Here is a 21,949-nt window from a genome sequence, read left to right on the forward strand (position 1 = left end):
TGCATACACGTGTTCTATCCCCATGCATCATCAATCAAATCATACTCTCTTCCCTCTCTTTTTTCATTTTGTTTTGATTTCATTTTCTATTCTTCATTTCTGTTCTCTAAGTTCATTTTGAATTCAAGTAACCTCCATTAACCACTCACAATTTATCACGTTTTTCCCTCTTATTTTTGGTTCATCCACGAATTTTCAACTTCCTCTTAGCCCACGATTTAGCAACTGTTTTTCCCTCTCTGTTTCATTTTTTTTCAATCTTATTTATACCATGGCAATCACTCGGTCATCTTCATCCCCTTCTCCAGTTCTCAAAAAGAAATCAAAAATGGGCAAGAAATCTTTGGCCAACAAATCCAAGGGTAAACGCCCAATCATTGATGATTTTGATTCTGATTTTGAAGCTCCCATGCCGAAGCGTGTGAAACCCACTTCTTCGAAGAAATCGAAGCTGAACTTGGAGGAGTCCTCGCTTCCAGAAATTTCTGGGAAAAAATTTCAAAAACCTGTTACACATTCTGCAGATCGGACTGAGGTTGGTTTTTAGTTTTATTTTCGTTTCCCCCTTTTCTTCCATTTCTGCTTTACCCAGATTTTTGGCGTTTTCATGTTCATTTTGCTTTGTTTGATTTTAGGGTTTCCTTTGTGCATTTTGTTTCATGTTTTTAAATTTTTTAGTTATTTATTGTTGCTTTTGATCTTTCCTTTTGATTCTGGTCTGGGTGTTGTTATTTAATTTTGTTTTGTTTTCTTTATTTTTAGTGTTTTTTTGTGCTTACAGGTTATGTGTTTTGTTTTCGTTTTTGGTGTTTTCAATCATTCTTCGTTAGTTTCTTTTCGCTTTTAAATAGTTTGTTACCGTATGTTTTGATGTGTTTTCGATTTTCATAAGTTTTTGTTGTTTGCTGTTATATTTTAGATTTCAAAACGATTTTCAAATCTTTGCTCTATATTTTCCTATAGTTGTATATGTTTTTTAGTTTGTTTGTTGTTTTAATATAGTTTTGTTGTTCTTTTTATACTGCATTTTTCGATTTCTTTTAGGGTTAGTTCTTTACTGTTTTTTTTATGTTTCCAAACGATTTAAGGTCTTTGCTGTTATTTTCTGTGTAGTTGTTTGCCATTGATAGTTTGTTTTTAGTTTGTTTGTAGTTGTATTACAGTTTTCATCTTGTTTAAATCGTGATTTATAATTTATATTGGCCCTTTTTTGTTATGTTGCGGAGTTTGGGATCGTAAATTTAGTCCTTCTGATTTTTACAGATCTAAGTGTGTGTGCACCAGTGTGTATTCTGTGATAAATAATATTAAAAACACTTTATCTGTTAATTTGATTTCTTTGTTTCGTCAAACTCAGTTTGGGCATTTTCTGGATATGTCTGAGTTTGTTTTTCACCCACAAGTTGTTCATAGTTTACTACTAAGGGAAGTTTTACAGCCTAATCCTAAGGAGTTTTGGGCTAAGGTTGCTGGCCGTTGCATACGGTTTAGTGCCGAAGAATTTTACCTTATTTCTGGTTTAGATTGTTTCGGTGATTGCAACAAGTTGTTGTTTTCACAGGAAACTAATCAATTGGTAGAAACATGTTTCCGTGGTGTAAAAACTATTGACAACAAAGCCATCGAGGATGCTTTTTTGGGTAGTCGGTGGGGTTTGGATGAGTCTATTGGTTTGAAAATGGCTGTTTTGTATTTCATTCAGTGTTTTCTTCTTAGCAATACTCCTGACAAAGAAGTGTCTAGGTTTGTTCTAGATGTAGTTGATAGCGGTCGGTGGGATGAGTATTGTTGGGGTAGGGAATCATTTGAATTGACAATTGACTCATTCAAAGGTAGGATTGAGCATGGGATCATTATGAAAAATAGAAAGGCAGAGAAGGGAGGCCAATATGATGGCTGGTATAGGGCATTGGGATGTCCTTGGGTTTTTCTTGTTTGGTTTTATGAATGCCGTCCTGCAATGGTGAACTCTTTACGTAAGAGAGTTTCATCTTCTATTCCCGTGATTCGAACCGGAGCAACACCATCGTCACCAAAAATCCAACCCTTCGAGACTTGAAGGGCAAGATTTTTGATTTACCTTTGGAGAAGGTACTTTACGCTTTCTTTACCGTTTTTTTCCGTTTCTTTTCGCTTAATATATGTTGTTGTTTTTTGGTTTTTCCAATTGTTTTAATTTTTTTCATATTATGTTTAATTATGCTTTGTTCGGTTGAAGATAAAAAACATGCGTCCTACCGATGAAGAGGCAGCAGCTTCAACTTGACGGTCTATTTCTCGATGAATCTATTGATGAACGTGGTGTAGCGAAGCAATCCTTCGAGGGTGGCTCATCTTCAAAGAAATCTGATTCAGCAGATATTGATTGGATGAAATCTAAGCTGGAGATGCTCAGTTCGAATCAATCATCATTGGCCGAGGACTTCATTTCGTTGAGGTGTTTTGTTGATTTTAATTTCAAATCTGTAATGACTGTAATTAAGGATATCCAAGAGAAGGTTAATGCCATTCATCGTCGTCCTTCTGACGAGGTATTTATTCTTATTTTATTGTTTAGGTTTTTTTATTTTTTTTTTGTATAGTTTCTTTACTGTTTTATTTAAGTTTCATTTATGTTGGCTGATACAGGGAAAGTCATCGGATGAATTGGTAACTCAAGATTCTGATGATGATCCTGATGATGATGATGATGATGATGATGCCGAGGATGATGACAAGCAATTGCCTGATCCAGAAAATATTGATTCCGACTCCGACGATGGTGGTGAGTTGGTTAAAGTTGGTGGGGTTGCTGATGATGCTGACAAGGCTGTTACTGCTGTCCCTTCTGCTGAGGTGAATCCTTCTGAGGATGTTGGAGGGAGTGATAAAAATGTTAAGGATGTTGAGAAGCCGAAGGGCGATGAGTCTCGATTGAAGGGGGACGATTTCTTTGATGGATTGAGCCAGCTTGTAATAGATGATGATCAAGTTGTGTTGGCTGGCTTGGAGGCTGTTGCTAAAATAAATGTAAGTTTACTTTTAATTGTTTTCAAAAAAACTAGGTTTCTTTTTGGTTGCTCATTAGTTTCTAGTATGTTTTGCAACTGTTTTAATGCATTCTTTATTTTTTAGGTTCCCGCACCCAATCCAGATGTTGTTGGTGAGAAGTCAGATGCCCTTCATACTGATGAAGAAACTGAGGATACTGTCTCTGATACACCTTTGTTGGATAAGAGGAAGCGTGCTCCGGCCTTGAAATCTCCATTTGTTGATTTCGGGTCTGCTGATGTCGGGAGCACTCCAATGGAGCTTATGTCCTCAGGTTCTCAGTCTGCTGGGGATGATAGGGATTTCAAAATGGTGACTTATGTGAAGGGCCTTTATGCTCTTAATGATGCTTTTGCTGATCCCGTATCTACCGAGATTGAGGCAAAATTTGACTCTTGGATTGGTGAAGGATTGCTTAAACATCCCAGGTGACTGTTTTTTATTAAATCTGTTTTTGTATTATTTTTTTTTTCCAGTTTCATTCCTGTTTTAATGCTGTTTTTTTGCTGTTTTTTTGGTTGTTGTAGGCATTATAATTGTTATGAAGACGGCGCAAAGAAATTTACCCCGGGTTTTAGGCTAGGTGTTGATTATGTTGAGGATAAAACTTGGTTTTACCATTTGGCCACATGCGACATGTTTATGAACGACTCGGTAAAGTTTCCAATTTATATTGTACTTATGGTAGTTTGTTTTTAGTTTCTTTCTAAATGTTTTTCAGTTTTGATACTACATTTCAGTTTTTTTACAGTTGTTAAACCTTTTCATTTGTGTTTCTGTGTTGTTTTTTTTCTCAGCATATGAACACCATATTCTATTACCTTCGGAAAAAAGGTAAGTATTCTTCCGCTGTGACGTTGAATTTCGCAACCACTGATTGTCTTTTTGATGATTCGATCCAAGCATTGTACCACAAATTTAACAAGGCCAAGTCAATGAAGACTAAGATGTCACACATTCACGCTGCCCACCCAATTGCGCATTACATCCGAGGTATGCGCATTCCCTGTTCCAAGCCTTGGTATGAAGCCGATCACGTGCTTTTCATCATCAATTTAAGAAGGGAAAGTCATTGGGTTTTTGGGCGTCTTGACGTGCACGAAAGGACGTTATTTCTGTACAATTCTTTGAGAACCGCGAAGATGAATGCCGCAGCTAGGAATGCGATGAAGGCTTATTCCGTGTTGCTGCCTTTGTTTTTCGATTTACTTGGGTTCTGGAAGAATAGAGCACAAGTTCCTGCCTCAGTTTCTGACCCTACAGCTCCATTCAGAATCGTGGAGCTTAGTGGTATTGCGTCTCAGCAGAAGAAGTGAGTGTTTCTTTTAAGTTTCTTTTATGTTGTTTTTTAGTTTCTAATCTGTTTATTTTTTCTCTATATTTTTTAACAGTGATTGTGGAGCATATGTTGCTGCCTTTGCTGAATTCTTTATACACGGAAAGGATGTCCCTGCAGACTTTGACATCGAAGTTTATCGAACCCGACTTGCTTCACTTTTCTACTCGTACGGACAAAGGAAAATTGACGAAAGTATTGACAGCGAGGATGAGAAGCAATCCAAGTCTTCTAAGGCATCTAAATTGAAGAAATAGGATCTTTTAATTTGGTTGCTCTATTATGTTATTTGTTGAATCTATTTACTTGACAAGTTTTAGTGTTGTTGTGTGTTTAAAACTATGTAGCTGGTTTAAAACTTTTAGGATATTTGACATTCACTACTTATAATATCTTTATTGTATAGGTTTGTATTTCCCAAAGTTTTGTGTTTTTTTAATTGTTCAAGTTCTTATATACGGTCGCACAACTATGGAGAAACTGTTAACCAACTAAATACAAACTATGTTTTCATTTTTCCTAAATAGTGCTATGAATGTATATTTATTCTTCGTATTCCATTAACTGTTTTCCCTTATTCAAGTTATGTTTTATCAATTATTGACTGACTGCCTTTAAAACTGTAAAGAATAAGTCATTCCGGTACTTAATATTTTACAAAGGGTCGCAACTGTAACAAAACGATTTTGAAACTATTAAAAAACTGTTTCAAATTTCATAAAAATGAAATCCCATGTATTTAGAGCATCACAGATCAACCTGTTTGAATTTGCACACAAAATTTAACAATTCAAATATTTCATATGTATCTATTTTATTGCTTGATTGTTGCATGTCTTTCGATTGTGTCCGTGTTGTCCACATTTGCCGCACCTGTTATGTTTTTTTGTATCCCATTCAGATAAAAACCTTCGTTTCCTTGGTCTTCCAGATCTTATTTTTTGGTTTGGTGGCAGAACAATGATATCTTTTATGTTTTGTGGCACATCCCAAGTTGTGTGATTGTGTACCGGATATGTTGAGCCGCTGTATGTTTCAAGCCATGTTCGCGTGGTGTAATAACCCGAACAGTAGTTGTAAACATTCAAGTTCATCTCTTTTATAACAGCAAGCGCATGAGCACACGGTAACTCATCAAGTTGGAATCTGTTGCAACTGCATGTTTTCTCCTTGAGGTTGATGACCCATGATCTGGTTAGTTCAATGACTTCGAACATGGTCTCGTTTATTGGTTTTACCTGCGGATTAAGTGTAAAACTGTTAATATGTATAACAACGAAAAAGAAACTATAACGAAACTAAAATGCAACTAAAATATTTAACATGTCATTACATTTTCTGTCAATGATTCCACAAAGTTGTCGACTAATTTCTTTTCTGCTGTAGGTGTTAAAAATGTTGTTGTTTTCTGTGCTTTTTTCCTGTTTGTGTATGTCCATTGTTGAATGAATGCTCTCAATGACTCCATCGTTGTTGTGATTGGTAGCTCTCTACCGCCAAGTTTGCCGCATTTAGAGATTCAAAGAATGTTTGAAGTCATAGTTGAATACCCGTTGTTTTTGCAAAGGGTATCTTGACCATTTGTGGTATCCAACTTGTTGTAAATCTGGTCTTACACGGATGTCCAAGCCGTCCAACTCGCTCATATGGTATTCAAATTTCCTCTCGTGTATGCTCCTGCGGCGAAGAATGGTTTATCCGGCTTGCTTGCATTCTTCTTGAAGGTTGCTTTTAGGTTGCTTAACAGTGGTATACACAATAGCAATGTGTGATTTCGGAAATACTTGACAAGCCGCCTTACTTATGCTCTCATGTCTATCCGAGATCAAGCACGTTCCTCTCTAATCCCATATGTTTCTCTCACTTTTGTGAAAAACCATTGCCATGAGTTGTTGTTTTCTCGAATCCACAACCGAAAAAGCTAGTGGAAAAATGTGCCCATTTGCATCCCGTGTACAAGCGAGAGAGCAAAGTGTACCTCCATATGTTGATTTAAGGAAAGTTCCGTCAACAACTATTATAGGTTTGCATTTCTTCCATCCTTTTATTGATGCATCCAAAGGCGACAAACAAGTACTTGAAGCCGTTGTCATCCTCTCGTTTCCATGTGCACTATTGTTCCGGGATTAGTTTTTTGCAACATGTGCAAAAAACCGGCAAGAACTCCGTATGATTCGTTGGCTTTTCCTCGTAATTCTTCTTGCGCGTGCTCTTTGCTTCTCCATGCTTTCATGTAGTTCATTCGACCCCATACTTGTGTTTCATTTCTCCTCCGATGTCTTGTGGCGTTTGAGTTGTTTTTATGTTGGTGAACCGTGGCTTGATGTAGTTTCCAATCAATTTCGTTGTAGCTTGTCTCTTGTCGGCAAATCGATGTTTAGATCACAAGTGTGTATCACCTTTCGTCGTACTTTCGAATGATGAATGACTTTGTTGGCCGTTTCGGATCTTGTTAGTGCCCACTTGCATTTTGGATCCAAACAACAAATCTTGTATGTTTTTGCACATGATTTTTTAACTCTGAATTGGAAGTTGTTCCTAATTGCATAGAAACCAAGCACGCTCTGCAGTGTTTCTTTGTCTTTGTATATTTGTGCTTCTTCTATTTCTGGATGATGCGGATCCGTGATTAGTAGTTCGTCATAATCTGTGATTTACGGTTCCTTTTTTCTCGTTGTTTTCCATTGCTCAACCATTTCCTCTTCGCCACAAGTTTTGCATAGTCCATGAAGTCAAAACTTTCTTCCCCAAATTCCGGTACTCTTGCTTCAATTATATGTTGTTGATTTGTTGAGTCTTCTGTTGTTGCTTTGCATTGTATTCGATTGGTTGGAAGGCGCTTCTATGTGTAATTAATGAATTGTCATTTCCAAAGAATGTTGCATCGATGGTTGTTGTTGGGTTGTTGATGACATTCACACACATTGGGTATGTTGTGAAGTCGGGGTCTTTCAGTTTGAGTTGTATGTAGAAATGCAGGCTTTGATCATCCTTTATCCTCAATGGTTGGTATCCTTCCTTCACTTGATATTTCAGTTGCAAAACAGTGTTTTCTTGGTTGCATTCCAGGGCATCTTTGAGTTTCTGTTGCAAATCTTCATAGTTACAATTGGCAGAAATGTAGTGTCCACTGGCTTCATAATTTTCATAATTCATTCGATCATCGAATTTTCCATTGTAGAAGACTAGGAATGGAATGTCTTTCCTTTCCTGTGTTTTTGCAATTGTTATTAGTCCGAGGCAACGAATTTTAAAACTGGTTTTATTATGTTATGAAATAGAGTACAAACTTACTACTATCTCTGTTCCTTTGTTCAAGCATTGTATTTCCTGTCCAGATTCCTGATTTTGCCATTTTTTTGGTAGTTAATAAACTACAAAGAAACGAGAATAAAACTATTAAGAAACTTCATTTAAATTTTGGGAAACTAACCATTTCTCAAACTGTTCTGTACTCTATCTTTTCCACAATAAATTCCTGCAAAAAACATAATGAAACTATTATTAAATGATTATGCAACTGTAAACCAACTGAAAAACCACGATTATATCCCCAAAATTACATAGTTATTACGCATTGTCATTTTTCATCATGTTTATTCGAATCAGATCGATTTACAACTATTATAAAACTAATTTGCTACCATTAACATATATCTTACCTTGTATATATGCTAGCTCTTGGTACTTGTCATATAACACTTCTTCATGATTTCGAAACCATTTTCAAACGATAATGCAACTGTAAGCCAACGCAAAAAAAAAATGAAACGAAGTTATTAGTATCCCTTGTTTCCTTAATCATAATCAGTTCTTGTTTATTGGTTTTTACCATATGTATTGCCTGTTGCACACCATTGAATCAACCAGAATGCAACTAAAAATGCTGTGTATCATTGTTGAAAAAAAAATTCAGTTCATACCTTTTTTTTGGATTTGAGGGGGAGCTCCAGATCTGTTCAATACAGATTTACATTGCTTCAATCTGAATTTTCGACGATCGTTTGAGTGATATTGCACTATAAAAACCGAAATCAAATGTTGAAATTCAGTTTCTCCACGGTTGTCCTGCTCTTTTTTTTAAAAAAATTTCTGTTTAGATCGTTGGATTTGTTCGTTTCCTATTGAAATTCGACGGGATTTACAGTTGTTTTACGTTCGATCTGGTTTCATTCTGGTTGCGTGGCCGACTGCATCGATGGAGCTTCATTCATCCTCTCCGTTTGTGACGTGCGGCTGAAGGTAAGGGCAAGTGGTATTTTTGTAATATTTTCATTTTGGGCTGTACAAATGTTGATTGGGCCGGCCCACAGTATTGTTGTAATATTTTACCATTTTTAGAATATTCCTGTTTTTTTCCCTAAAGGAATTGTCTTTACTGGCATTCTTCTTTGTTTGGGTCAATAACTACAGCCCCACTCGAAAGGGATTAAAGGGTTTAGCCCTTTCGAAAGCTAGCTTTGGTACCATTTGTGTAATGAAAACCCTTGAAGTAATTACCAATGTGATTCTTTTTTTCTTAATCAAAAGAAGAAGAAAAAAATTACCTAAGGAGCTTTAGTTCTTGAGGTTGTGATAGGGTGCACATGAGGGATGACATGAAAAACTTCCATACATCCTTCGTTTATAGTTTTGATATATTAATATACACTAATATATCAATGTACAAAATTTTAGTGTTTTCTTGATTTTTGTTAAATTTTAAATATTTATATTGCTAAAAATAAATTTTAAAATAAAAATATTTCATAATTTAGACACAGCAAATAATTCAAAAAAATATGTGAAGTTTTAAATAACTATATTATATATCAACATATAAAAAAATAACGAGATTATAACATACAATGTCAAAAATACAAAAATATTTTGTTTTGAAGCTTGTTTTGTATGCAGGTGAAATAAGTTATATCAAGACTTTTTTTTGGTACAATAATTATTATTACTTTTTTATATAACAATTGCAATTTGGTTTTTTAATTATCTATATATATATTATAAACATGATATTATTTTGTGTGAAAATTTATGGGTTTTGTGTCATCTCGACAGTCGATAGTTCTATTTGAGTATGTATGTTATTGGTTTATGAATTAGCTTTGACAGATCAGTATTTTCAAGTTAAAATATCTTGAACAGCTATCATTGATTTATTAGTGAGCTGTCAAAGTTAATTTTGTGTGAGTTGGTGTTTTATATAATTGATTCTTGAATATTCTAACTAACTCTCACTCATTTTGATTCTTTGATAGAGATTTTTCTCTGTTAGGGTAAAAATCTTTTTCTTCTTCTTCTTTGTTTCTTGCGGATTCCTTCATTGTTGAAGGGTTCAAACTTTTGTGATAATGGAGTCTGTTTCATCTGAAGGGAGTTCATATTCATAGTTGACGGGAAGCAAGGGGAGCTTGTCTTCGAACCTTAAAGTTAGATCTTGATTGAGTCATCAAGATCTTAAAGTAAATTGTTTTAAGGATCATTGTTGTATTATTTTACATTTCTTTGATTTAAAAATTGGAGTTTGTATCTTGACATTGATTCTTATTAGAGATTATTTACTCTAGTTCGAGGAAACTAAGCTCTAGTCGGCTGGAATGCATTTTCAATGCAAATGAAGCTTGTAAATTTTATGTGCTTGTATTAATTTAGTTTCTTCATTATTAGTTCTTGATATAATCCTTGCAATGTATTAGTAACACCATAAATATTTATAAAATAATTAATACACTAGTATATTTAAATAACATATTAGTGTTTGATAAATAAATATGTAACATACAAAATTGTAACATTTGATTAGTGTATGTTACAATTTAAATCTATGATATTATAGGTGTTGGAGAATGGATTAATGTGTCATTTATATGATAGTAATTAATGAGCGAAAACTATTTGGATTTGATTTAAAGCACATAAGAAGTTTTGTTCCAGCACGTAATGAAAAAAAAGGTCCAAAGATGTTGGACATTAGGAGTGTTAAAAAAAATTTACAAACAACTCAAATCAAACTGAATAAATTAACAAAAAATAGAATTTGAATAACCTAATAATGAAAAATTCAAATTGCCTAATGAATATAATGGGTGAGTTGAATATTATTCCAACCTACTCAAACAATCTGAATAAATTGATTTATATATTTTTCATTTAAATTGTCTATAATATATTATTACGTAAATTATGTTTAATAGTTAAATTATTTTACATTTAAAATTTGTATTTTATAGTGTTTAATTAGAAATTTAAACTTTATAGTTGGTAATTTTAATTGTATTTGAATATTGAAGTTATTTATAATCTACTCTACATTAACTTAATTATTACTAGTAACTGTTATGTTATTTTAAGAGAGAGAGAAAGAGAAAGACAAGTGAACAAAGGATTGTCTTATTGAAAGAGTTTGAAAGAGTTGTACAATATATATATATAGAGAGAGAGAGTTGAGGCCTAACTGACAATAACATAAATGAACAGTAGGCAAACTAACTCTAACAAACTAGCTCTAGCACTAACTAACTATTATCTCCCTTAACAGCCCCTTCAAACTCAATGTGTGTTGAGAAACAACATTGAGTTTGGTTCTTAAATCAGGAAACTTAGAGCTAGATACTGGTTTAGTAAGACAATCTACAATTTGAGCTGTTGCTAGAACATGCTTCACTTGAAGTTGATGCTGTAACACTTTGTCTCGAACAAAGTATGGATCTATTTCAATGTACTTTGTTCGAGCATGCAGGACTAGATTTGTAGCAAGGAGAACCGTGCTTTGATTATCCCACCAAACAGATGGTATGCTAGATTGTTGAATGTGGAGTTCTGTTAGTAATGTTGTATCCAAGTGATTTCATTAACAGTGCTGGCTAAGCTTCAAAATTCACCTTCTGCAGAGGACTTGAAGATGGTCACTTGCTTCTGAGATTTCCAAGAAACAAGTTTTCCCCCTAAGTAGATACAGTAGCCTATGCTTGTGGTGGACCATCGATCATCAAGGTCTACTGCCCAATTAGCATCACAAAATACTTCAATGGAAAAGTCAGAGGAAGTTTTGAGATGGACACCATAGTCGAGGGTACGAGCGATGTACCTTAAAATTCTTTTAACTGTCATACAAAGTTGCTGTAGAGGAGCTTGCATAAATTGACTCACTTAGTTGACACAGAATGCTAGTTCAGGTCTGGTAACATTTGCATATTGCAGCCTTCCTGCTATGGATCTGAACAGGGTGGCATCTACCATTGGTTCACTTCCATAGCTTGAGAGTTTGAGGCCACTGTTCATAGGTGTGTTTCGAGTTTTCACATTCTGCATTTTAGCTTTGGAAAGCATGTCCTATAGATACTTGTTTGTGTGAGGAGTAATCCTTGCTCTGTTTTTGTGACCTGAATACCTAGGAAATAGTCCACCAATCCTAGATCCTTAAGAGCAAAAGTATTGCTCAAACCAGTGATGACATGGTTGACTGCAGTTTCATTGCTCCTCATAATGAGAATATCATCCACATAGACCAAAATGTAGATGCAATGACTGACTATAACCTGAATAACTAGGAATTGTCAGCTTCGGATGAGTGAAATCCCATGTTTACAATAGCAGTGGATAGTTTCTCAAACCAAGCTCTTAGAACTTGTTTGAGGCCATATAAAGCCTTGCTGAGTTTACAAACATAGTTTGGATGTTCAGTGCTGACAAAGCTAGGGGATTGTTGCATGTATATCTGTTCTTGTAGGTCTCCATTCAAGAATGTATTATTGACATCTAGTTGCCTAATAGATCAACCCTTTGTGACAGGAATAGTGAGGACAATTCTGATGGTAATAGGCTTTACAACAGGACTAAATGTTTCCTTAAAGTCAAAGCCAGTTTGATGATGAAAGCCTTTTGCCACTAATCGAGCTTTAAACATGTCAACGGTGCCATCAACATTGTGTTTTATTCTGAGAATCCATTTGCAGCCAATTGGTTTTCTATGAGGTGGTATCTTTACTAGCACCCACGTATTGTTTCTGATTAATGCCTTAAATTCTTGTGTCATTGTTCAATTCCATTAAGGCATTTGAAGAGCTGCCTTGACAATTATTGGTTAACAAGAGGCAAGGAAGGCCTTTGGTTTTCGAACCTCAGCTTTCAGCTTAGTTGTCATGGGGTGAGTTGAGACAACTGTAGTGGATCCCCTATTGTGTGTGTTATCTGCAGCAATAACATTAGTGGTAACATGTATTACAAGGCATATTAGTAACAATGTTAAGAGGGGGTAGATTGGATGTAGATTGAATTTGAATGTCAACTAACTAACTATGCCCTGGTTCAGTGACATGGACAGGAGCTACGGTGTTGCTGATAGTAGATGGAGTTTGGTTGTGCACTAGTGTAGTTGCAGATGATTGAATGGGTGAAGTGGTAGATGATGCAGGAGTTTGTAGTGGAGGTTCAGGTGGTGCAGTGTTGATGTGCAGCGTGGAAGAAAGAGGTGGGAGACTAGAGGTAGACACAGAGAAGTTGTTGGAGACAGATTTTTTTTGAGATTCAACATAAGGGAAATTGTATTCATTAAAGATGACATCCCTGGATATGCAAACTCTTTTATCCTTAGGCATACATTTAAAACTTTTGTGGGACATGCTATACCCAAGAAAGACACAAGGTGCAGACCTATAGTTCATTTTACTTTTGTTGTATGATTTAAGGTTAGGGTAGCATAGGCATCCAAAGATTTTTAGCATGGTGTAATTAGGTGGAGATGTAAAGATTTTTTTTCCAAGGGAGAGATGTTTTGTATGACAGCAATAGGCATTCTATTGATAAGAAATATGGTTGTCCTAAAAGCTTCATCCCAAAAAGATGCTTTGGCTAAAAAAGTTAATCTTGTTTCTACCACATGTCTGTATTTTCTCTTTACTGCACCATTTATGAGTGTGGGAGCAAGCTAAACTATGAAATATACCACATTGTTCAAGTAGATTAGTGAAAGCCCTGAACTCTCCTCCCCAATCTGACTGTAAGGTTTTAATTTTGTGACCAAGTTGAAGTTCTATTTGTGTTTTGAACTTGGTAAATGTAGGTAAGGTTTCATCCCTTGTTCTTAACATGTAAATCCATGTATACCTAGAGTATGCATCCACAAAACTGATATAATACCTATAACAATTAAATGAATTGCCAGGGGCAGGACTCCATAAGTCTGAGTGTAATTACTGTAAAGGAGCATGATAGACAGTTATGGAAAATGGAAAAGGCATTTTGTGATGTTTACCAAGACAACATGCAGAACAAAAATCAGTATATTTTTTATTATTAATTGGTATATTACATGACTTTAGGGCCTGTTTTTCAATTCGAGCAATAGGGTGGCCAAACCTACTGTGCCACAAAAAAAAATTAGAATCAGGGACAAATACTTGATTTGTAAAATAGTGTGAAGTGCATTGTTGTTTGGGAATGAAAGTGTGTGGAAGATGAGAGAGTTGAGCTGAAGAAAACTTGTAGAGACCATTCTCAAGCTTCCCAATCAATAATGTCTTCTTGGTGTCTTGTTCTTTGACATAACAAACAGTGAGATGAAATTCAAAGAACACAAAATTGTCATTAGCAAATTTGGAGACACTAAGGAGATTTTTTGTAATGGATGGCACATGAAGAAGATTGGTTCGTGACAATTTTTTAGATGTAAAAGGTGAGAGAAAGGAAGAGTTACCAATGTTTTCAATGGCAAGACCAGTGCCATTTCCCACATAGACCTGTACCTGACCTGAGTAGTTACTGTAGGAGGCAATGATGTGAGATGATGAGTTGCCTGAGAATCTGGGTACCAACTATCATCTTGAATAATTTCTGGTGTGGCAAGACAAGCTTGGATTTCTGCAATGTTGACAGAGGCAGTAAATTGATTGAAGCATTCAGGTCCAGTGAAAGATTTATCAAACATGTAGAAGCATTGCTTGACAGTATGTCCAAGCTTGTGACATAGTTGGCACTGGGGTTTCGAGTCCAAGATTGAGATTCTCCTCGACCAGTGGTGGATGTCCATTACCATCATTGTGAGAATGTTGACCACGACTAGTGTTGAAGGCACCTCGAGCTACATTTTGCATTTGGGATTGAGACTCAGTGGATCGAAATAGGGCACCACGATTATACCCAGTAAGCATCTGAGACTGTGGAAAGTAAGATTTGCCTTGTGTATTCCCAAAGGATGGCCTTGTATGAGCAAGATTGGCCTCAGTCTTGATGATATCCAAGGCTTTGGCATCCTTTTCAATTCGAACCAATTGTGCCATAAGTAAGGCTTCCATCTCAGCAAACGAGTATGCATCCTTCCTTGTGGTGACAGATGTGACAAAGACATAGTATTCTGGTGGTAAGCCATTAAAGATGGCTTCAATATGATCTTGGGGAGATTGTTTGTGACCAATAGTTGCAAGAAGATCGATGATCCCCTTGATTTTCACCAGATAGTCGTTCAAGGAATCTGTCATCTTGATGTTCCTGAGTTGAGTCTTGTACAGGCCTATGTTGGCAGAATTGAGAGCAATATAGTATTCATTCAAGGCTTTCCATATCTGAGTTGTGGTCTCGCATCCAATCATGCGATTTGTTATTTTCTCAAACATCGAAGATAGGAGCTAAGAAACTAGTAGATGATCTTGCTGTTCCCAATCTTCAAAATCAGGGTTGACGACATTGTTTATTTCATCAACTGCATTGAGGAATTTTGGAAGAGCTCAAGTATTATCCAGGAACTTTTAGAGTCGGCTTCCTTTGATTGATGCAAGAGCCTGATGTTTCTAGGGTAGGTAGTTGTGCTCATCGAGCTTGATGGATAAAGAATGACTGAACGAGACATGGTAAGAATGGGGAAGAAGAGTAGGGTTCGATCTTGACGCTCCACCATTGTAACTTGCAGTAGATGCCATTGAAGCTTAACGATTCAACTCTAATACCATGTTATGTTTCAAGAGAGAGAGAAAGAGAATGACAAGTGAACAAAAGATTGTCTTATTGAAAGAGTTGTACAATATATATACAATAGCGGCCTAACTGACAATAACAGAAATGAACAGTAGGCAAACTAGCTCTAGCACTAACTTACTATTATCTCCCTTAACAGTAATCACTACAAAAAATAGCTACTTTTAGTGATAATTTTTTAGTCACAATATAAATTTTTGTAACTAAATATGACTTTTAGTCACAATAAAATATTACTTGTGACTAAAACATATTATTTAGATACAATTTGTCACTAATTTAATTTTAATCACAACAAGTATTGTGACTAGGGATGCACACTGGACGGAGAATTGGCGAGGAGTGCTCCCCCCGTCCCCATCCCCATTAAGAATTTTAATCCCCATTCTCCATCGGGAATGGAGCGGGGAAACCTCTAATGGGGGCGGGGAATCCCCTAATAGAAAAATAAAGTTTACAATAAAAAATTTAATATACAAAAATATTAAACTACATAAAATTAAAATATTACACATTAATTAATATCCAATAAACTAATTATTATCCAAAACACAACTTAAAATTCATAAAAAAGATACTAATATACTAAAAAAATACAAATATAAATTATAAAGTATTACTAGAAATATAAGATAAAATACTAAATGGGTCTCTGTCGATGCGAGGAGTGTGATCCCCATCCCCGTCCCGTTTAACATTCGGGGACAAAAAGTAATCCCCGTCTCCGCCCCGTTCCCCATTTAGGCGGGGAATCCCTGCTCCATTAGGGGCGGGACCCATCCTTGTGGGGAAAATGTGCATCGATCCCTAATTGTGACTATAAAAACAAATTTATTAACAATAAAATGTAATTTTTGTAACTAATACTTTTTGAGCCACGAATTTTTTAATCACAATATAGAAATAATAATTTATAATTAGTCACAATTTTTTTTTACTTGTAGTCACAACAAAATTTGTGACTAAAAGTAAGATATTTTGTGGTGTGATATAATAACAATTGTAGATTGATTATTAAGCAAAATAATAATTATACCCTAATTTAGCATTAAAAGATTACAATATGCCGCCATCCCCAACATATACTATATAGTACTTTTGTTACAACATAAACTAACTCATATTATATATTTAATCACTCTTTAAAAAATCATATTTAATATTAGCAAATATATGATTAATTTATTATTATTGTATAATATTTGATGAAAAGTTTATTAAGCCTGAACCTACATATATATAATATAAGGGTAAATACTATTTTGGACCATGTGTTTTGCAAAAATTACTAATTGGACTCTCTGTTTTGTTAAATGACAAAATGGACCTTGTATTTTCCAAAATGGTAAAAATAGGACCCTGAACTGTTTTTTTGTCAAAATAAAATTTAATAATTATCCGATCTAAATGTGTTATGACAAAACTGTTTACATTTTCTGTATCTGTTTGTATTTTCAAGTTGGTTACATTAAAAAAATAAGTTGTCAAAAATTAAGCTCAGGGACCTATTTGTACTATTTTAGAAAATACAAGGTCCATTTTGTTATTTAACAAAACAGAGAGTCCAATTGGTAACTTTTGCAGAACACATGGTCCAAAATAATATTTACCCAATATATAATTACCAACATTCTTCTGAGAACATATTTTAGAGCCAATAAAAAGTATATATTATGTCATAATCTAATTAACTAATCCTCCACTAATTTTGTTTATCTAATTCTGTCTTTTCATGATTTGGATTAATGTACTTTTAACATTAATCAACATATTTGACCATATAATATATAATATATGCCTGTCATTTTCTTGATGACATGAATTTTATTATAGCAGCTGACGACATCCATAATTAATTGTGTATTTATTAATTATAACTATTAATTTATATATCTTACAAAATATTTTACTTTTCGTCACAACAAAATTTATAATTAAAAATAATAAAATTATGACTAATTATAAAACATCATTCTTATGTTGTGACTAAAAAATCTGTGGCTAAAAGTATTAGTCACGAAAATTATAATTTATTGTGACTAAATATCTTTTTAGTCACAATACTTGTTGTGATTAAAATTAAATTAGTGACAACTTGTAACTAAATGTCATGTTTCAGTCACAAGTAATATTTTGTTGGGATCAAAAATTATATTTAGTCAAAAAATATTATATTATAACTAAAAAATTAATACTAAAAATAGTTATTTTTTATAGTGATAATTTTAATTAATTAGGAATAATCTCGACTATTTCTAGGAAATGTATATATTTTGATGAGTTTTATAAAGTAATCATATATATCTTTCAAGTTTCAAACTCATTTACTTCTACGCGTTTAGTTATATAGATGTCAAGTAATGATGAGATTAATTTCTAGAAAGGAATATAATTAATACACCAAACTTTATATGTCAATCATAATTAGCACAATATGTATATATATATAGTGGGAAATATAATTGAAAATTTAAATAAGAATTATATATTATTGTACATATTAATAAAACCTATGAATTAGTAAACCGAAAATACAGAATATATATATATATTAAGAAAACCGTATTCGATTTGTATGTTAATGTCTATATAATTTAATTTTAAATATTCTAAAGTAAAAAAGGTTATATTATATACGTAAGAAATAACGTATATGTTTAAATTATTACCATAATGATCCTATACGTAAAAACATGTGGGAATTAATATAAACTAATAATTAAAGCCTAGCTAGTTAAATATATATAAAAGAATACCATCATAGCTCATCCATGTAAAGAATAGTTCTCCAATTCAATAAGAGAAATGTTAAGAGAGTATCTGTTGTTATTAGTATAAATTAATATGTTGTTTTATATAATTTGATTTAATAAATAACATAAGAAATTGTTAACCAATCATAATGCGCCACGTTATTATGGTGTGTTGGACACCATATGGTGCCTAGAGAAATTATGTGTTAATATCCTCATTAGTTTAACTAAGTATCATGTTCTATATAATTAAATGTAATAATTTTTAGAAAGTATCGTCTAGCCAATCTTAAGGCGACATGTCTAGAGATGCTAGGCACCACTAATCTCTAATAACAATGTTATAGTACCTAATAATAACAATACTCATTAAATAACCACTTAGTCAGGCCCGGCCCTGGGCATAGGCGGGCTAGGCCTGTGCCTAGGGCCCACCCAGCCTAGGGGCCCAAATTTTTTTTTTCCTCTTTTAAAATTATACATTTTTTTTACCGATTTTGAAAAATACCACATTTTTTCTAACATAAAGGCCCAAAATTTTTTTTTCTCCCTATGGCACACTTTGTTTCATAGTCAGCCCTGCACTTAGTACCCAATATAAGTTATTATTAGTATATTTCATATAAACATTGTTATTAGGTATCAGTAGTACATTAACTAAAAGTGGTAACATTAACTAAAAGTGGTGTTTTATTATTAATTAGTAATATTTTTTAAAAATTATTAATATGAGATCCAATATTTAATTACATACAAGTGTAATATCTTTTAACACTTTTTATTTTATATATAAGGACTTTTATGTTTTAAAAATAAATAAATTTATTAATAAAAAGATGATGATGAAGAAGACTTATTCAACATTGACCACTATACACAGTCTATAAATTCAACTTGCGTAGCCTTCAATATTATTCTCTCTCGTACACAAACACAACACATGAACACAACACGGTCCTCTATTTTAATACGTTTCTTAATCAATAATTAATTAACTTATATATATACATATATAATCAACATTAAATCTATTAAATAATCTCCACTTCTCAAACACTCAATCACCTTTATATAAATACACAAACACATAGTCATTTTCTTACTATAACAATCTTTTCTTCAAAAATCCAAAACATGGCTATGGACAAGTGGCTTTTGCTTAGCAAGTTAAGAACTGCAGTCAAGAAAGTTAAGGTTTTGATAAACCTCAACGTTCATAGGTGGCGCGTAGCCTCTATTATAGGTGGTCGGCCGTCTTTAGCACCTAACCAACGTAGGTTTAGCTTCAACGACCGACCAGGCTTAATAGCAGCCTACGAGGAGGAAGATGAAGAGGAAGAAGAAGGAGAAAATAAGTCAAGAGAATCGTCTGAAGAAGGATATTATTCAGCAACAGGCTCATCTTCTTCTAATTCTAGATCAGGATCGAGATCAGGATCAGGATCGGTAGTATTGCAACTTCAAAGGACTACAAGTTACCCTAATAGTAATTCATCATCGCCATCATTAAGGGAAGAAACTTGTAGTAATTATGATGTTGATCAAAGGGCGGAGATGTTTATCAACAATTTTCGTCGTCAATTACAAATGGAGAGGCAAATTTCTTTGCAAATTCGATATTCCAATAGGCTTAATAGCTTTAATTGGAGGAGTCCTTAATTAATTATCATCATCATGATGAACATGATCAAAGGTTTGAGCTTAGCTAAATTGGCTAGGGTTTATTGGTTTTGAATATTTGATTATTATTATTATTATTATTTAATTAAATAATGTGGTATTAATATTAAGGTTTGTTGAATTTTTTCATTTTTTAATTAATTGATTTCTGGTTTATGATGATGGAGAGGTTGTGCTTGTTTTTTAAGAGCATTATTTCTCCAAATTGTCAATTTTTAATATTAATATGATTGGTTATTGGGTTTTGTTTTTGTTTTTTTTTTTTTTGTATATTAGTTTGTTTATTCTTACAAACAAGAACATGTAAATTATTATATGCCAATATAAGATTCTTTGATTCTTTAATTTTTTTTTTTTTTCTGTTTGGTTTCTTGTAAATAATTATATTCTCGAAAGATAGTTTAGCTGTTTTTTTTTTTTTTGTTTATATCCTTGTATTATAAATTTTCCATTGAAATTATTGTAATTTTGAATTTTTTTTTTCTTCCAGATAAGTTTCCGTGCTGATTACGGAATGATTTTTTATTTTTTTTGAGAGAGAGGAATTTAACGTGGATTTATTAAAATAATAATTTTGTTAATATCTCCACCAAAAAAAATAATTTTGTTAATGAATTAATGTTGCGTTTAATAACACTTTTCTAATTGATTTTTTATTTTTAAAATTAAAAAAGTAAAAATATTTTTCAAAATATGTTCTATAAAACTGTTTTAACTTTTTAATTTTTTAACTGAGAATCGAAATTTTAAAAACAAAAAAAAAATCACTTTCAATATTTTTTTTAACAGTTTTTTTCTTAATCAATATTTTAGATTCCAATCAGACCCGGACCCAAATATCTCCCACGGCCCTGGCGCGAACTCTGACCTGAATCCGAATTCGACCTCGAACCTAGACCCGACTTAAATAAAATCAAAAAAATAAAAATAAACTTTACAGAACACACTTTTTGTTTTCTATTTTTAAAATTGAAAAACAAAAGTTGTTACAGATTGCATTTTTGTTTTTCAAAAATAAAATTATTTAAAACAAAAATTTTACTTTCATTTTGTGATTACAGAATTAGAAAATAAAAGTGTTACACCAAACGGCACCTCAAATAACTATAAGTTAATTTGAGGTGGGGACGCACATTATCTTTATGGAGATGGATCTAGTAGAGACCCGCTCCTAATGGGACGAGAATTCCCCATCTAAATAGAAAATGGGGCACAAAAAAAGATTATTTTTTGTCCCTGAATGTTAAACGGAACGGGAACGGGAATGACACTTCCCGTATCGATAGGGACCTATTTAATATTTTTGTTATCTTTTTTAATAATATTTTATAATTTATGTTTGTATTTTTTTTAGTATATTAGTATTTTTTTAATAAATTTTTAAGTTTTGTTTTAGATGATTATTAGTACATTAAATAATAATACTGTGTAATAGTTTAAATTTTGTATGTTTAATATTTATTTACATTTAAATTTTTAATACAATTTTATTTTTACATTAAGGGATTTTCCGGCCCATCTCTATTCTTAGGGGATTCCTCGCCCCATCCCCAATGAAGGATATATGCGGGGATACAACGAGAATGAGGATTAAAATCCTTAATAGGGATAGAGATGGGGGAGCACTACTCACTAATTTCTCGCCACATGTACATCCCTAATTCCAAACCATTTTTCTTGCCGTATTTTTATTTTATTTTATTACATTTTAATTTCTGTCCCTTTTTCTTTTAAAAAATAAAAAATAATTTACTATTTTACGGTTGTGTATATTGTAGTTATTTAAAACATCTTATAAAATTTTAAGAAAATTAAAAAAAATAATACGTTAAAAATATAATTCAAACAGTCTATTTTACACATAAATCTTTTATACGCGTGGATAATAAATTATTTGAATACTGTTTTTTATATTGTATTTTAATAAAAAATAATATGATAATAAAAAAATATTATTTTTAGTATAATTTTTAGTGACAATGTCACACTAAATTTAATATTAAATTTAGAGATGCTCTAAATAGACATTAAAGTGAGTATTATATTTATATTTTTACGTTCAAAGAATGTTTTTTTTTTTTTTTTTTACAAATTTTCAAAAAATAACACGAAAACAACATAAAATCAACAAGAAAATTACATAAAAGTAACATGAAAATAACAACAAAAAATAACATACAAATAACAA

General features: G+C 32.9%; 3 protein-coding genes across 3 annotated transcripts; 2 read left to right on the forward strand and 1 right to left on the reverse strand.

The window, feature by feature from the left end:
• The first annotated feature begins 2,240 nt into the window (after positions 1-2,240).
• Positions 2,241-5,807, forward strand: LOC133039093 (uncharacterized). The gene is made up of 6 exons (XM_061117893.1): positions 2,241-2,531; positions 2,629-3,009; positions 3,115-3,458; positions 3,558-3,684; positions 3,828-4,342; positions 4,422-5,807. Exons 1-6 carry the CDS (start codon positions 2,241-2,243, stop codon positions 4,621-4,623), a joined length of 1,860 nt encoding a protein of 619 aa, XP_060973876.1. The 3' UTR covers positions 4,624-5,807.
• A 1,272-nt stretch (positions 5,808-7,079) lies between these two features.
• Positions 7,080-8,721, reverse strand: LOC133038708 (uncharacterized). Its single transcript, XM_061116896.1, has 4 exons — positions 8,029-8,721; positions 7,800-7,844; positions 7,661-7,708; positions 7,080-7,576 (listed from the first exon to the last, which is right to left on the reverse strand). The coding sequence occupies exons 2-4, from the start codon at positions 7,800-7,802 to the stop codon at positions 7,139-7,141; spliced, it is 489 nt and encodes a 162-aa protein (XP_060972879.1). The 5' UTR covers positions 7,803-7,844; positions 8,029-8,721; the 3' UTR covers positions 7,080-7,138.
• Positions 8,722-19,015: 10,294 nt separating this feature from the next.
• On the forward strand, positions 19,016-20,106 carry LOC115725692 (uncharacterized). The gene has a single exon (XM_030655283.2). It carries the CDS (start codon positions 19,216-19,218, stop codon positions 19,738-19,740), a length of 525 nt encoding a protein of 174 aa, XP_030511143.2. The 5' UTR covers positions 19,016-19,215; the 3' UTR covers positions 19,741-20,106.
• The last annotated feature ends 1,843 nt before the right edge of the window (positions 20,107-21,949 follow it).

This window comes from Cannabis sativa, chromosome 6, assembly GCF_029168945.1.
Source record: "Cannabis sativa cultivar Pink pepper isolate KNU-18-1 chromosome 6, ASM2916894v1, whole genome shotgun sequence".
Lineage (NCBI taxonomy): Eukaryota > Viridiplantae > Streptophyta > Magnoliopsida > Rosales > Cannabaceae > Cannabis > Cannabis sativa.

Coding starts and splice junctions, on each gene's coding strand:
- LOC133039093 (XM_061117893.1), top strand. CDS start 2,241: ATGAAGAGGCAGCAGCTTCAACTTGACGGTCTATTTCTCGATGAATCT. Junction 3,010..3,114: donor AGGCTGTTGCTAAAATAAAT/GTAAGTTTACTT, acceptor TTTATTTTTTAG/GTTCCCGCACCCAATCCAGA. Junction 3,685..3,827: donor ACATGTTTATGAACGACTCG/GTAAAGTTTCCA, acceptor TTTTTTTCTCAG/CATATGAACACCATATTCTA.
- LOC133038708 (XM_061116896.1), bottom strand. Junction 7,577..7,660: donor ACAAAGGAACAGAGATAGTA/GTAAGTTTGTAC, acceptor GCAAAAACACAG/GAAAGGAAAGACATTCCATT.
- LOC115725692 (XM_030655283.2), top strand. CDS start 19,216: ATGGCTATGGACAAGTGGCTTTTGCTTAGCAAGTTAAGAACTGCAGTC.